The sequence below is a fragment of the Silurus aristotelis genome (genome assembly GCF_946808225.1).
Source record: "Silurus aristotelis genome assembly, chromosome: 11".
Classification (NCBI taxonomy): domain Eukaryota; kingdom Metazoa; phylum Chordata; class Actinopteri; order Siluriformes; family Siluridae; genus Silurus; species Silurus aristotelis.
In genome coordinates this window covers 29775216-29787473 of record NC_139584.1, presented here as the reverse complement: position 1 = coordinate 29787473, position 12258 = coordinate 29775216, and the positions used below count along the sequence as shown (strand labels likewise).

The following is a 12258-nucleotide window of genomic DNA, read 5'->3' as shown; positions in this document are numbered from 1 at the left end:
TGGCCGAGTGGTTAAGGCGTTGGACTTAAGATCCAATGGACGCATGTCCTCGTGGGTTCGAACCCCACTCCTGGTAAACATATTAAACTCCTCACATGAACTTAAGAGTCTGAGATGATCAGAAGGTTCTGAATTTAAACCCCAGCGTCTTCTGAGAGCATCTACTAATTTTATATAGTGTCTTTAAAAGTAACATCTCAAAGCGCTTTTGAAGCACAGAAGAAGAAACAATAATTTTAAACAATAATAATAAATAATAGTAATAATAAAAAAATTGAGCGTAAACGTACAAGAACAACCACCAAAAGAGTGGAATCAGAGGAACGGAGATCACATCTGGGAGTGCAGACAGTTAAAAGCTGGAGAAATTTAGACCTGGTCTTAGTCAGAACCCACACAGCTGGATTTTGGACCATCTGGAATTTGTTTACCGCAGCAAATATGTAACAAGCAAAACATTACAGTAATCGATTTGTGAAAACCCCCCAAAAAATGATCAAATTTTCAGCAACTGAAAGATAACATTAAAAATAATGAAATTAATTAATAAAAATATAATTATTAATTATAAAAGTAGTAAAATGTTAAAACAGTACAGAAAGTAAAGATCGCGGTGACGTGTATATTTAACCCCGCCTCTTCTTCTGGCGTCATAAGACACTTCAACCAATAAACAAGCAGAGAAACCACTTCTAGTCTTCTCCACTGCAGAACTGAACACAGTACAGAACATGTTCTCACTATAACTGTGATACACTGAACCGCATTTCTACCAGTTTACACTCAATTCGTCTCGCTTTATTATTGCAAATGTTTTCTGCGTGTGTTGAAAGTGTGTGTGAGGAGGATTTACGGCTTTAAAAAAAAAAAAACCTAACCCCTTTAATAAACGGGGGATTACTGTATCTGAGTCTCTTCTGCATAAAAGTGAAATTTAAGAACAAGAGATCTCAAAAGCTGATCAAAAAGAAAGATGTAGATACAAAAAAGCAATGGACCCAAAATCTAACCTTGTGGTTGACCTTAGATAAGCTCAAACCCCACCGCTTCCCAAAAAAACACAAAACATGTCGAAGACCAGTATGAATAATGAGTTGACTAATCATCGGAGAACAAGTCCCACACCCACCTGAGTGTATCACGCTCTCATCATCAAGATCAAAGCTTTCTGATTCCACCACATATGTAGTAGCTGTTGTGAAAGTCAAACTTACAATAAAAACGTTCACCTAAACACACACGAAAACCAGATTTGACTATTAACAGTTTAATTTTATTCTCATTATTCACAAAAATAAATTATAATAATTAGACTGGAGTGTAGTGAAGATCTAAAGCCCGGTGAAGGCAGGAGAGAAGGAGAAAAAAAAAAAAGAAAAGGACAGGACGACGTTTAGATCACTTTTTATTTAATGAGTTTATTGGTTTTAATTTTGCTTTGTGTTCCATCACGCCATCGTTTCACTGGAAGGAGAAATTAACCTTTAAAAACGTCACACTCCTCAGTTACATCATCATACACACGTTATACAGATAAGAGTTGGGGGGGGGGGGGGGGGTCGGGGCACAAAAGAACGAGAATGGGGTGATCATTTCTTCCTTCCTCCTCTCTCCTTCAATGCCAGGTGAATTACAGAGCCGTTGTTCATGTTGTAGTACGCCAGAGAGTTGGAGTCCTTGATGAAAATCCCCTGCACACACACACACACACACACACACACACACACACACACACACACACACACACACACACACACACACACACACACACACACACACACACACACACACACACACACACAAAGTTCAGACACTACAAACACACCATGATATAAATTTGTCTAAATTCAAAAGACATCAAAGGAAATCATCAGACGGTTCAGTAAATATAAACAGTGTATTATATATAAAACGAGTCTCGCGTGTCAGTGTTCAGTAACCAGATTGATCAGTCTATAGATTTATTTATATACATATATAAAAGAAGTGTTGTTTTACCTCGAACTGAAGTTTCTGCTTGCCGGCTGGCATCCCTGTGGCCTCGTGGATCTTCACCTTTATTACAGACACCTGAAAATACGGCAAAAAAAAAAAGATGCTCGAACTCACATTATTATATACTTTTAATAAACTAACAGTTTTGTTTAAATGTGGACTAAGAACACAACAGGAGTGTGTGTGTGTGTGTGTGTGTGTGTGTGAGAGAGTGACCTGGTCTGTAAGCGGCAGTGTGAAGTTCAGCATTTGTCCGCTCAGCTTCCATTCGGTCTTGTCCTGCATGTTGGGAACCTGAACCTTCACCGCCACGGGACCCTAAAAGACACACACACACACACACACACACACACACACACACACACACACACACACACACACACACACACACACACACACACACACACACACACAATTAACCAGTGATGGACACTAGGGGGTACAAACCAGTCACAAATAACAGTGTGTGTGTGTGTGTGTGTGTGTGTGTGTTTTGACCTTGTTCCTGCGCAGGAACTCGTCTTCTGGGATCAGGTTGTCCTCCGTCTTCATCTTCTTGGTCACCGGCTCGTCTTCATGCGGGACAGGGGGGTGGGCAGGGGGCATAGGGGCCGGGGCAGTACTGGGTGGCTGGGGCACCGGAGGGGCAGGTACGAACGCTATGAGACAAAGGATAGAAATGTGTTTAGTCTCCCAGGTGTGTGTGTGTGTGTGTGTGTGTGTGTGTGTGTGTGTGTCAGAGAGAGTGTGTGTCTCACCTGCAGGCACCACCATCGGGGGAGGGCGAGGAGCCATGATGTGGGGAGCAGCTTGGGGCATCTGGACCACGTTGATACGAGAAGCGTGGACCATGGGGGGCATCGGGGTCAAGACCTGACCGGGAGCCAAGCGCACCACTGGGGCCATGGGGGGCCTCGGGAGAACGGGCACAGCGGAGAGCAGGGTGGTGCGCACTGGGGGAGGAACCTGAAACACAACACACACTCAGTTACTGGTCTGTGAGGAGTTAAATAGGTTTTAATGGTATAAACTGCTGAAGGTAATGAAGATGGTACTGACTGCAGGTGGCATTCTGGGAGCTGTGTTGATGGGTGGGCTGGGTTTGGATAGGGTGGGCATGGTGTTGGACAGGGACATGGGCATATTCTCGTTGGGTTTGCTGGGTCCGATCTTGTCCTTGCTCTCATCTTCCTGCACCAGACCCTTGGCTTTGTGGATGGCTTCGATCTGCTCCTGCAGCGTGATGTTGGCCTGAGCGGCCTGCTGCGTGCGTGCCATGCTGCCTGAGTGACCGTCCCAGGTCACCTACACACACAACACACACACACGGTTAAAAAAAAAGCATGCAGATGGAAAGATGGAAATTCATGGTTATTCGTCCATCACTGACCTTCTCCTCGGGCTTCTGGATCTCCTCCTCTCCGATCTTCTTACCGATGGCAGTTTCCTCCACACCGAAGATATCGGTTCTTCTCTCAGCCAGCTGCTTCAGGCTGCTCTCAATGTCCAGGCCGGGAGCGTACACCTCCTCTTCGATCTGTCGCTCTCGGAGGTTGCGGTCTCGCTGCTCCAGCCAGCGCGGGTCCAGCAACCCGATACGCATGTGCTCCTGCATCTTACTGGCTGGGATCTTCTCGCCCGTGATGGGAGAGATGAGGAACTCATCACCAGGAGGAATGATGGCCTGAGACTTAGAAGCTGAGGAACACAAAGAGAGATGAATCTTAAATCATGATCAATAAATCACATGAAAAGAAGACGTTCCTTAGAAGTTCTCCCGGAGGGCTTACCCTTAGGGTCGTAGTCTTTGCGAATGATGACCTGGTCTGGAGTAGGAGGCAGAGGAGGAGGCATGGGGTTTTCAGGAGGAAGTGGAGCCTTCATCGACTCGTCCTCGTCATCCGAACCCTATGAGATGTTTCACACATAAAGCCTTAGTCCAAAACAACAACAACAAAAACAACAACTCTGTTCTCATGAGGTGTGAGGAGACATCATCAGGGGCTCACCTCGTCCATGTCCTGCAGCTGTGTGTCCTGATCCGGCTGAGCAGAGTGTCCTTCGTGCCGTGGTGCACGCTCGTCCTCCTCGTCCTCGCTCTCCACCTCCATCTCCACCTCCTCGCTTTCTCCATACTTCTCATAGCGCTCCTGGATCAGGATTCGAGCTCCGAGTTCCTCCGGAGTGGTGGGAGGAGGGAAGTTTCCTGGAGAGAGAGAGAGAGAGAGAGAGAGAGAGAGTCAGTAAAATAAACACACACTAAAACCCTTTTACACACACACACACACGTTTTTCTCTCTCTCTCTGAGATCATCTTCTCCTCACCTTGTTCGTTGGGCTGAAAGTCGACCGTCTCCACAACCACGAAGTCGTGCCAGTCGATCTGAGCGTACGCCACTCGCTCTCTCTCTCTCTCCTCCTCCTCCTTCTTCCTCTCTCGCTCCTGGTACTTTGCCCACTCCACTCGATATCTCACCTGACACACACACACACACACACACACACACCACCGTTACACACACCCTTGTATAACACACGTTACCCTCCGCAGTAAGGCGATCAGACGTGTCGCTCACGTTACCTGCTCAAGGACTTCGCGAGGATTCTCTGCTTCTCTCTTCAGTTTCTGCAGGAGGCCTTTCGGGGGGATCAGAATCTTTAAACACACACACACACACACACACACACACACACACACACACGGTTAACACGACAATCCTTTACACAACCCAAACATCACTGAGGTGTGTGTGTGTGTGTGCGCACGCGCAGTGTAGTGTATAAGCAGCGTGTGTGTGTGTGTTTGTGTAGTGTATGAGCAGCGTGTGTGTGTGTGTTTGTGTAGTGTATGAGCAGCGTGTGTGTGTGTGTTTGTGTAGTGTATGAGCAGCGTGTGTGTGTGTGTTTGTGTAGTGTATGAGCAGCGTGTGTGTGTGTGTTTGTGTAGTGTATGAGCAGCGTGTGTGTGTGTGTTTGTGTAGTGTATGAGCAGCGTGTGTGTGTGTGTTTGTGTAGTGTATGAGCAGCGTGTGTGTGTGTGTTTGTGTAGTGTATGAGCAGCGTGTGTGTGTGTGTTTGTGTAGTGTATGAGCAGCGTGTGTGTGTGTGTTTGTGTAGTGTATGAGCAGCGTGTGTGTGTGTGTTTGTGTAGTGTATGAGCAGCGTGTGTGTGTGTGTTTGTGTAGTGTATGAGCAGCGTGTGTGTGTGTGTTTGTGTAGTGTATGAGCAGCGTGTGTGTGTGTGTTTGTGTAGTGTATGAGCAGCGTGTGTGTGTGTGTGTGTGTAGTGTATGAGCAGCGTGTGTGTGTGTGTGTGTGTAGTGTATGAGCAGCGTGTGTGTGTGTGTGTACGTAGTGTATGAGCAGCGTGTGTGTGTGTGTGTACGTAGTGTATGAGCAGCGTGTGTGTGTGTGTGTGTACGTAGTGTATGAGCAGCGTGTGTGTGTGTGTGTGTAGTGTATGAGCAGCGTGTGTGTGTGTGTGTGTGTGTGTGTAGTGTATGAGCAGCGTGTGTGTGTGTGTGTGTGTGTGTGTAGTGTATGAGCAGCGTGTGTGTGTGTGTGTGTGTGTGTGTGTAGTGTATGAGCAGCTTGTGTGTGTGTGTGTGTGTGTGTGTGTGTAGTGTATGAGCAGCGTGTGTGTGTAGTGTAGTGTATGAGCAGCGTGTGTGTGTAGTGTAGTGTAGGAGCAGCGTGTGTGTGTAGTGTAGTGTAGGAGCAGCGTGTGTGTGTAGTGTAGTGTAGGAGCAGCGTGTGTGTGTGTGTGTACATAGTGTATGAGCAGCGTGTGTGTGTGTGTACGTAGTGTATGAGCAGCGTGTGTGTGTGTGTGTAGTGTATGAGCAGCGTGTGTGTGTGTGTGTGTAGTGTATGAGCAGCGTGTGTGTGTGTGTGTGTGTGTGTGTGTGTAGTGTATGAGCAGCTTGTGTGTGTGTGTGTGTGTGTGTGTGTGTAGTGTATGAGCAGCGTGTGTGTGTAGTGTAGTGTATGAGCAGCGTGTGTGTGTAGTGTAGTGTAGGAGCAGCGTGTGTGTGTAGTGTAGTGTAGGAGCAGCGTGTGTGTGTAGTGTAGTGTAGGAGCAGCGTGTGTGTGTAGTGTAGTGTAGGAGCAGCGTGTGTGTGTAGTGTAGTGTAGGAGCAGCGTGTGTGTGTAGTGTAGTGTAGGAGCAGCGTGTGTGTGTAGTGTAGTGTAGGAGCAGCGTGTGTGTGTGGTGTAGGAGCAGCGTGTGTGTGTGGTGTAGGAGCAGCGTGTGTGTGTAGTGTAGGAGCAGCGTGTGTGTGTGTGTTTGTGTAGTGTATGAGCAGCGTGTGTGTGTAGTGTATGAGCAGCATTTTGTGTGTGTGTGTGTGTAGTGTATGAGCAGCTTGTGTGTGTGTGTGTTTGTCTAGTGTAGTGTATGAGCAGCATGTGTGTGTGTATGTGTGTTTAGTGTAGTGTATGAGCAGCATGTGTGTGTGTGTGTGTGTGTGTGTAGTGTAGTGTATGAGCAGCGTGTGTGTGTGTGTGTGTGTAGTGTAGTGTATGAGCAGTGTGTGTGTGTGTAGTGTATGAGCAGCATGTGTGTGTGTGTAGTGTAGTGTATGAGCAGCGTGTGTGTGTGTTTGTGTAGTGTATGAGCAGCGTGTGTGTGTGTGTTTGTGTAGTGTATGAGCAGCGTGTGTGTGTGTGTGTTTGTGTAGTGTATGAGCAGCGTGTGTGTGTGTGTGTTTGTGTAGTGTATGAGCAGCGTGTGTGTGTGTGTTTGTGTAGTGTATGAGCAGCGTGTGTGTGTGTGTGTGTTTGTGTAGTGTATGAGCAGCTTGTGTGTGTGTGTTTGTCTAGTGTAGTGTATGAGCATCTTGTGTGTGTGTGTGTTTGTCTAGTGTAGTGTATGAGCTGTGTGTTTGTCTAGTGTAGTGTATGAGCAGTGTGTGTGTGTAGTGTATGAGCAGCGTGTGTGTGTGTGTGTGTGTAGTGTATGAGCAGTGTGTGTGTGTGTGTACGTAGTGTATGAGCAGCGTGTGTGTGTGTTTGTGTAGTGTATGAGCAGCTTGTGTGTGTGTGTGTTTGTCTAGTGTAGTGTATGAGCATCTTGTGTGTGTGTGTGTGTGTGTGTGTTTGTCTAGTGTAGTGTATGAGCAGCATGTGTGTGTGTATGTGTGTTTAGTGTAGTGTATGAGCAGCATGTGTGTGTGTGTGTGTGTTTAGTGTAGTGTATGAGCAGCATGTGTGTGTGTGTGTGGTGTATGAGCAGCATGTGTGTGTGTGTGTGGTGTATGAGCAGCGTGTGTGTGTGTGTAGTGTAGTGTATGAGCAGCGTGTGTGTGTGTGTAGTGTAGTGTATGAGCAGCGTGTGTGTGTGTGTAGTGTAGTGTATGAGCAGCGTGTGTGTGTGTGTGTGTAGTGTAGTGTATGAGCAGCGTGTGTGTGTGTGTGTGTAGTGTAGTGTATGAGCAGCGTGTGTGTGTGTGTGTGTAGTGTAGTGTATGAGCAGCGTGTGTGTGTGTGTGTGTAGTGTAGTGTATGAGCAGCGTGTGTGTGTGTGTGTGTAGTGTAGTGTATGAGCAGCGTGTGTGTGTGTGTGTGTAGTGTAGTGTATGAGCAGCGTGTGTGTGTTTGTGTAGTGTATGAGCAGCGTGTGTGTGTGTGTGTGTGTGTTTGTGTAGTGTATGAGCAGCGTGTGTGTGTGTGTGTGTTTGTGTAGTGTATGAGCAGCGTGTGTGTGTGTGTCTAGTGTAGTGTATGAGCATCTTGTGTGTGTGTGTGTGTGTGTTTGTCTAGTGTAGTGTATGAGCAGCATGTGTGTGTGTATGTGTGTTTAGTGTAGTGTATGAGCAGCATGTGTGTGTGTGTGTGTGTTTAGTGTTGTGTATGAGCAGCATGTGTGTGTGTGTGTGTGTGTAGTGTATGAGCAGCGTGTGTGTGTGTGTGTGTGTGTAGTGTAGTGTATGAGCAGCGTGTGTGTGTGTGTGTGTAGTGTAGTGTATGAGCAGCGTGTGTGTGTGTGTAGTGTAGTGTATGAGCAGCGTGTGTGTGTGTAGTGTAGTGTATGAGCAGCGTGTGTGTGTGTGTGTTTGTGTAGTGTATGAGCAGCGTGTGTGTGTGTGTGTTTGTGTAGTGTATGAGCAGCATGTGTGTGTGTGTGTGTGTGTAGTGTATGAGCAGCATGTGTGTGTGTGTGTGTGTAGTGTAGTGTATGAGCAGCGTGTGTGTGTGTGTGTGTGTGTAGTGTAGTGTATGAGCAGCGTGTGTGTGTGTGTAGTGTAGTGTATGAGCAGCGTGTGTGTGTGTGTAGTGTAGTGTATGAGCAGCGTGTGTGTGTGTGTAGTGTAGTGTATGAGCAGCGTGTGTGTGTGTGTAGTGTAGTGTATGAGCAGCGTGTGTGTGTGTAGTGTAGTGTATGAGCAGCGTGTGTGTGTGTAGTGTAGTGTATGAGCAGCGTGTGTGTGTGTTTGTGTAGTGTATGAGCAGCGTGTGTGTGTGTGTTTGTGTAGTGTATGAGCAGCGTGTGTGTGTGTGTGTCTAGTGTAGTGTATGAGCATCTTGTGTGTGTGTGTGTGTGTGTGTGTTTGTCTAGTGTAGTGTATGAGCATCTTGTGTGTGTGTGTGTGTGTTTGTCTAGTGTAGTGTATGAGCAGCATGTGTGTGTGTATGTGTGTTTAGTGTAGTGTATGAGCAGCGTGTGTGTGTGTGTGTGTGTGTGTGTGTGTGTAGTGTAGTGTATGAGCAGCGTGTGTGTGTGTGTGTGTGTGTGTGTGTGTGTAGCGTTCTGCCGTAAACACACTTTGGTGTACTGTTCCACAAGTTTGGTGAAGTAGTTGAAGAGACTGTGTTGAGGACGCAGGAAGTCGAACTGGAAGTTCCTCTGCTCCTTCTGCATGAGCTGCGTGAGGAACTGGCGGCCGTTACGAGCCACGAACTGAGCCGTCAGCTTCACCACGTCCAGGTCGAAGGCTGAGATGGAGGGTGGGTCGGCCATGAACTCGAACTCGGGTGGGGGCTCCTTGGGAACGATGGTCTCTTGGATGACCTGCGCCTGGACCTGGAGGAACCGAGACATGAACACAGGAGAGGTTTAAATTTTGTTCCTCCTCATTATTACTCCTGAGGGAAGGTTGGGTTTGAGACCGGACCTTCTGCGGGAGCTGCTGCTGCGCCTGCTGCATGGACTGCTGCTGCATGACCTTAGGCACGGCGGCCGACGGCTCCTGACCTTTGCCCTCTTTGAACTCGTTGACCTTGTGTCGGTAGTAGGCATGGTACGGGTCGCTGGGGTTCAGGAAATTAAACTTGGGGTTGTTGATCTCGTTCTGACGAATCCTTGCTTCAAACTCGGGACCGTTTCTGCACAGAGAAGTGTCAAACACACACACACACACACACACACACACACACACACACCAGAATCAGAACCAGAATCCTGAGCAAACAGGCGACTGTCCCAAAGTCTATTCTCTCAGAGTAGAGGTCTGTACCTCGCTACGAAGCTGGCGGTCTTGTCCACGATGTTGCGCACTTCAGGAGGAGGGTAAATGATCCCCACGATGGGTTTCGTGGCCGGAGTTTCCTCTTTCTGCTCATCGGCCTGCGTCGCAGACAAACAACATTTTAACACACAACAATGCCTCTCGCTTTACATTTCACATAAACACACACATTTCCAGCTTATTAAAAAAAAGTAAAGTGTAATAACACATCTATAATCGATATGATCATAACGATAACAATACGGAAACGCTATCGTGACGGAAATATATCGCGATATCGGTAGCACGCGGTCAAACCGCCCACAACTAATCTGGGTTTCACTCACAATTTGGTTAAAAGCTCATCAAAGCAAAACTTTGCGAATTGCTCTCGGAAATATTTTATAAAAGTGAGTGTAAATCCACACGGGTGATTTTTAAACAAGTCTCAGGCCTGCTAATTGCTAACGTTAGCCGTTTAGCTGTAAACCACCGAACAACCTGGAGCTTCATTAAAAAAGTACTGGGCATCGTATAGATCCATTGTAATGTTATAATCGTTATAATTTCGCACATTTTAATCACACATTTATTAATATTAAGATAAATGGTCATTAGCGCTCACCTTGATGTTCGCCTCCGCCTGAGAGATCTGCACCGGCGGCATGGCTGATCAACAAACCTGCCTGATTCTCCAGAAACCCGTAAAATTCACAAACTCCTGGTGATCCGGACAACTTCAGATATTTGTATTGATCCTAAAAATAAAAATTTATTTTATAAATAAAAATAAAAAAATACTTCCCATGGAACATTAAACCTCTGAAGTAAAAGGCCCCCTCTCAATGGCGGATCGCTAGTCTTGAATACGAACACACTTCCGCTAAACCGGCGTGCATTGCATTATGGGAAATGAAGTCTTGTGAATTCACAGAATTCCTCTATTTCGGTTCCATCCGCGTCAATGTTAACTTTCTATATAATATTCCATAGACTTATAAAATATATATTTTTTTCTTGTTCATATCATTTTTTAAATGTACGTAATTATTACAAAACTTTTATATAACTACAATTCTAAACTACACATCCCAAAATCCTTCGCGACCCATGCGCGTTGACCGAGCCGAATAAATCAAGCTAGTAATTTAGTCCCCACGTATATAATATTAAACCATATAATTGTATTATAAAATGCGAGGAAATGTGGTATAAATTGTATATTTATGCGTTAACTAAAAAAACAACAACATTTCAAGCAAAATTAAATCGTGGTGATGGGAGATGTAGTTTTCTTGCTAGAAAACTACACGTTTCCGTGGTAACGAATCTAACAGAGTCCAGCCGCGTGTGAGCGAGGAGCAGGTGGAAAAGGTGTTTAATTCTTGTTTTGTTTTTTTGTTTTTTTAATAATTTGCGCCATGAGTCACCTTTTAGGAGCTCAGGACTGCGTGGAGAGTCTGCGCAGAGATGTGATCGATCTTCAGGGAGCGCTGGTGGAGGTGTTCTCCCGAACCGGACCGGTCCGTTTCCGGTCCTGGAAGTTCCCGGATAAAGAGTCGTGTGATCTGGACCTGGTGCAGCTGCTGGAGCAGTATGACTACATGGAGGGAGAGCAGGAGTTCAACCAGCTCTCACACATCGTTCTCCTGGAACTGGTGATCGACAGGTGACGTCATGCATCCCATTGATTGCATTCTAATTTTGCTCAATCCATAAACATAAACTAATACGGAAACACACACTGATATCGACCATAACATCAACACCACTAGCGATCAGATCTCGAAGTTGACGTGTTGGAAGAAGGAAAAATGGACCAGCCTTAATCGGTATCATCTTCAACAAGTCCTGAGTTGGGATTTATGGTTCGGAACATCTCCAAAACATCAAGTCTGACATTATCTCATGTGCAGTGGTAAAAACAGACCAGTTCACGGCCTCCAAATTAAACAGATCTCAATCAGAGAATCCAGAACCATGCCTTGAGAGATCTGAGCTGTTTTGGAGATATGAAGAGGAACTATATAAGATCAGGCAGATGGTTTTACCGTTGTGGCTTATGTGTGTGTGTGTATGTGTGTGTGTGTGTGTGTGTGTGTGTGTGTGTTCAGACTGCTGCTCCTGCTGCAGAGCTTTAACGCCTACACCGAGCAGATGTTAGGAGGACCGAGAGCCGGAGATCGTGGGAATGGCGGTGGGTCGGTGTGTGTGGGTCCGGTGGTGAAACGCTACTGGAAGAATTTAATCCACTTCAGCAGGCAGCAGGTCAATAATCATAAACAAACAAACAAACAAAAAAAACCCCAAAACAAACATCCAAAATAAGTGACCTTAAGAGAAACCCTGGAGTTTGTGTGACCATCAGTTTTGTGTTTTGTAGAGAACGAGCAGCGCTCCTCCGATCTCCTTCTCGAGCTGGACACATCCTCGGATCTCCAGCTTTACATCCCAGACCTCGGCTCCGTCCTCACCCCTGTCTCGCAGCCTGCACACGTCCCCTACTCCCTCGGCGAAGAGTCGCGACGTGAGCAGTCAGACGGTGGAGTCGTCCTTGGTGCCGTGTGACGCCTGCGCAGGGGTCCAGGCCTCGCTGCAGACCAGCGCTCACGCCGTGGCGTCTCTGTGCAGGGCTCTGGGCCTCTCCTGCTCGCTGTGGGGCCTCCTGCAGGCCGTGGAGGAAACCCTGCAGATCGGACGCCTCTCCGCGTGTGACCTGGCTCTGTGGGCTCGCGAGCAGCAGGACGATTTGGGACGCATCCAGAAACATGTCGCTCAGGTGAGAAAAACGACGTGAACCTGATTCATTCTTTCTTAT

The 12258-nt window shown here is 46.8% G+C and overlaps 2 protein-coding genes across 3 annotated transcripts in view; one reads left to right on the top strand and one right to left on the bottom strand.

Moving 5' to 3' along the window:
• Window positions 1-1404: 1404 nt before the first annotated feature.
• On the bottom strand, window positions 1405-10698 carry sf3a1 (splicing factor 3a, subunit 1). Its single transcript, XM_083553573.1, has 15 exons — window positions 10066-10698; window positions 9450-9559; window positions 9108-9318; window positions 8759-9016; window positions 4577-4651; window positions 4321-4471; window positions 4005-4201; window positions 3786-3903; window positions 3386-3693; window positions 3055-3300; window positions 2754-2961; window positions 2494-2654; window positions 2212-2313; window positions 1999-2070; window positions 1405-1691 (listed from the first exon to the last, which is right to left on the bottom strand). The coding sequence occupies exons 1-15, from the start codon at window positions 10105-10107 to the stop codon at window positions 1590-1592; spliced, it is 2361 nt and encodes a 786-aa protein (XP_083409699.1). The 5' UTR covers window positions 10108-10698; the 3' UTR covers window positions 1405-1589.
• Window positions 10699-10861: 163 nt separating this feature from the next.
• Window positions 10862-12258, top strand: part of ccdc157 (coiled-coil domain containing 157) — a gene marked incomplete at its 5' end in the record, with an annotated part of 5482 nt that continues 4085 nt past the window's right edge. The window contains 3 exons of one of the 2 annotated variants that reach the window (XM_083553574.1): window positions 10862-11109; window positions 11555-11708; window positions 11824-12219. In XM_083553574.1, coding sequence (XP_083409700.1) covers window positions 10862-11109; window positions 11555-11708; window positions 11824-12219 — 798 coding nt within the window. Of the gene's footprint in view, window positions 11110-11317; window positions 11359-11554; window positions 11709-11823; window positions 12220-12258 lie in introns of those variants that run through there. The other variant, XM_083553575.1, reaches the window with a different exon arrangement.

Excerpts from the sequence above, each read along its gene's own strand:
- sf3a1 (XM_083553573.1), bottom strand. The coding sequence starts at position 10,107 with ATGCCGCCGGTGCAGATCTCTCAGGCGGAGGCGAACATCAAG. Across the intron at positions 2,962-3,054 it reads CTCCCAGAATGCCACCTGCA|GTTCCTCCCCCAGTGCGCAC; the intron begins GTCAGTACCATC and ends GTTGTGTTTCAG. Across the intron at positions 1,692-1,998 it reads AGCAGAAACTTCAGTTCGAG|GGGATTTTCATCAAGGACTC; the intron begins GTAAAACAACAC and ends GTGTGTGTGCAG.